This window comes from Penaeus japonicus, unplaced genomic scaffold (genome assembly GCF_977035675.1).
Source record: "Penaeus japonicus unplaced genomic scaffold, GWHDUDI00000001_assembly GWHDUDI00000021, whole genome shotgun sequence".
Taxonomy (NCBI): domain Eukaryota; kingdom Metazoa; phylum Arthropoda; class Malacostraca; order Decapoda; family Penaeidae; genus Penaeus; species Penaeus japonicus.
The window spans coordinates 32399978-32402477 of record NW_028234423.1 but is presented as its reverse complement, the minus strand read 5'-3'; the positions used below and the strand labels follow the sequence as shown (position 1 = coordinate 32402477).

Below are 2500 nucleotides of genomic sequence, written 5' to 3'. Positions count from 1 at the left end.
GTGTCACAGCTTCATAAAATATATTACCAATAATTAAAGTAAGAAACCAAACTGAGTTTTGCCGATCTCCTTGGAATAAAAAGTGGTAATACTTATGCATATAAATATATTAATTTGGTATTTACTTTTATATAGTTCTATTACTATTTGTATCTACTTTTACTCCAATCTTTTGATGAGCATATGGATCAGCTTATCCAGTCCCTTAGATTAGGTAATGATCACTGATTTTATTGTCCGTGTCATTACCATAAAAGAAATAATAATACAGGTCATCTCAGCATTTATTTATCACAATCATGAAAAGATCAACATTACCACAAAAATAGTCACAAAGGTAGCACTGAGAAATAATGTAGGACTGCAGTTAACTTCTGGTGAGAAAAAATATCATTATGATACAAGAATGTCTTTTTCCAATGTGAAAAACCGATATTTTCTGCAGTTTCAATGTAATCTTACTAAAACTAGCCAAAACAATGGCAAAATGAATAAATTTACTATTTATCATCAACATTCTATACTTTTCTACGGCAGATAAAAATTGCTTTCAACATCTGCGTTGTTTTACCACTTAAAGCTTAGTCGGCGACATGCTACGAAAATGTGGTATATATATATATATATGGATATCAAATTATCCAAAATCTTTACATCATAGGAGCTTAAAGAATGACTAGTCACTATGAAGCTTGTGTATGTGAATATGAATATAAATATTTGTAAGATATTAGTTGCAAACACTGCATGTTATAACATCCAATATATAAAATGCAATATAGATGTAAAATAACAGTATTAGTCTGCAAGTTGTAAACTCTAATATAGACTGTAAAATGGTACCATATATAAATCTTATAAGAACTGCATTACTAATCATACCTAGAGTGGTATTATACACCTGCTTTTTCAAGCTGCAGATGCAAATGGGATGTTAACTGCATACCATACAAAAATACAAAAACATGCATATTTAGCATCATGCAAAATGACACGATCTACACACATTTTGGAAAATTATATAAAAATAGTTCAAGCATCCATTTTTTTCCTGGAATGCATTTCCAGTATGAATATATTTACTTTTATTTAAGCATTTTAATTCCTTTTGCTACTTATTTCTAAGCTTGTCATGTTTACGATACTAAACTATGGCTTCTTCTTGTTCACACCAAAGTTTATGCTCTGGATCATTTACAAATCTTTTGATAGTGCGGCAGGCAAGACATGTGACCACTAAGTGCTTTTGGCGTCGAGACTTGTGTCGAACTCTTGCATTGACGCCATAAACTAAAGCCACACCACACCCCTTGCAGAGGGAGCGCTTCAGGGCGGGGGACAAACGCATCACACAACGGCGACCAATGGCTGCTGCCAATGCACCTGTCTGCGACGCAAGGGCCTGGTCAGCACATTTAAGACTCTCAGGGCATTTTTTCTTTTGCTGTGAGGGAGGCATGGTTGCAAGAATTTTTGAGACCTGCACCAGGTAGTTGATTCGTTCCTGGTTTTCTGAAACCGGATCTTTCTGCTTTTTTGTCTGTTTCTGTTGCTGCATGTCAGTATTTTGATTTTGTTTTTTGGGAGGTTGCTCTTCACTTCTTTTACATTTACGTTCCTCTTCCTTTGGAATCTCACTCTCAGGTATGCAACTCACTTCCTTGTTCCCATGCAAAGTTTTTTGCTTCTTAGGTGTAATATCGTTAATCTCTTTCTGTTTATCTTGTTTCTCTCTCCCAACTTCATCCAGTCTCTGCTGAGTATTTTGTTGATGCACATGAATTGGTTCCTTCTCTGAAGTCATGTGACATTCTTGGGATTCCTGTTTCACCTCAACATCCACAGTCTTATTTTGCTCTTGTCCCTCAAGCTGCAAGTCACCAAATGGCTCTGTCTGTTGGTGGGTCTGTGCTGCATCATTGCTTGGAATACATTTCTGCTGAACAGTATTCTCCTCCATTTTCCACAATTTTATTTTAGACAGTTTGAACAACAGAACTGCCCTACTCGATGTTCACTAGATTGCAACTGTTTGGCAGTTAGATATCTGCAGGACCGTCAGATTTTCCGCAATATAGTCTGAAAAGGGTAAAATACAGTTAACTCAATCAGGTTTACACAGAACAAGTATTAAGGAAGGAGTAATAACAAAACATGCTCAGTAGAGTAAAAGCCTAGGTTTCTTTGGCACAGCCTTTGCCTTTTGTCATTTTGACAACTTTGCTTCATACTCTTTCAGCTGCTCAACAAAACCTACATTTGGGCGGATGAATGATCTCTTGGATTTCACAAACCTGTAAGCTTCATCGTAATTCATGCCATAATGCTTCATCAAATAAGCAATTACAATAGACGCTGCACGAGATACGCCAGCATTACAGTGCACAAGGACACAGCCCCCAGACATTATAGAATCATGGATGAACTCACAACACTCATCAAAAATGTTAATGATGCGGCAGGTTGGGGTATCATAGGCCTCCTTTGTTTTGTATGTAAA

The 2500-nt window shown here is 36.4% G+C and overlaps 3 protein-coding genes across 4 annotated transcripts in view; all 3 read right to left on the bottom strand.

Annotated features, from left to right (window-relative positions):
• Nucleotides 1-268: 268 nt before the first annotated feature.
• On the bottom strand, nucleotides 269-1960 carry Rpp21 (ribonuclease P protein subunit Rpp21). The gene has a single exon (XM_086549010.1). It carries the CDS (start codon nucleotides 1958-1960, stop codon nucleotides 1145-1147), a length of 816 nt encoding a protein of 271 aa, XP_086405136.1. The 3' UTR covers nucleotides 269-1144.
• Mkp (MAP kinase-specific phosphatase) overlaps nucleotides 269-2500 on the bottom strand; it is a 2544-nt gene continuing 312 nt past the window's right edge. The window contains exon 1 of the mRNA XM_086549015.1: nucleotides 269-2500. This exon is cut by the window's right edge and continues 312 nt beyond it. Within this exon, the coding sequence (XP_086405141.1) occupies nucleotides 2207-2500 (294 nt within the window). The 3' untranslated portion in view covers nucleotides 269-2206.
• The window catches only part of LOC122243011 (ribonuclease P protein subunit Rpp21), a 14833-nt gene continuing 14274 nt past the window's right edge, over nucleotides 1942-2500 (bottom strand). For both annotated transcript variants that reach the window (XM_086549008.1, XM_086549009.1), the window contains exon 8: nucleotides 1942-2079. The gene's annotated coding sequence lies outside the window, so the exon portion shown is untranslated. The remainder of the gene's footprint in view (nucleotides 2080-2500) is intronic.

Coding starts and splice junctions, on each gene's coding strand:
- Rpp21 (XM_086549010.1), bottom strand. CDS start 1,960: ATGGAGGAGAATACTGTTCAGCAGAAATGTATTCCAAGCAATGATGCA.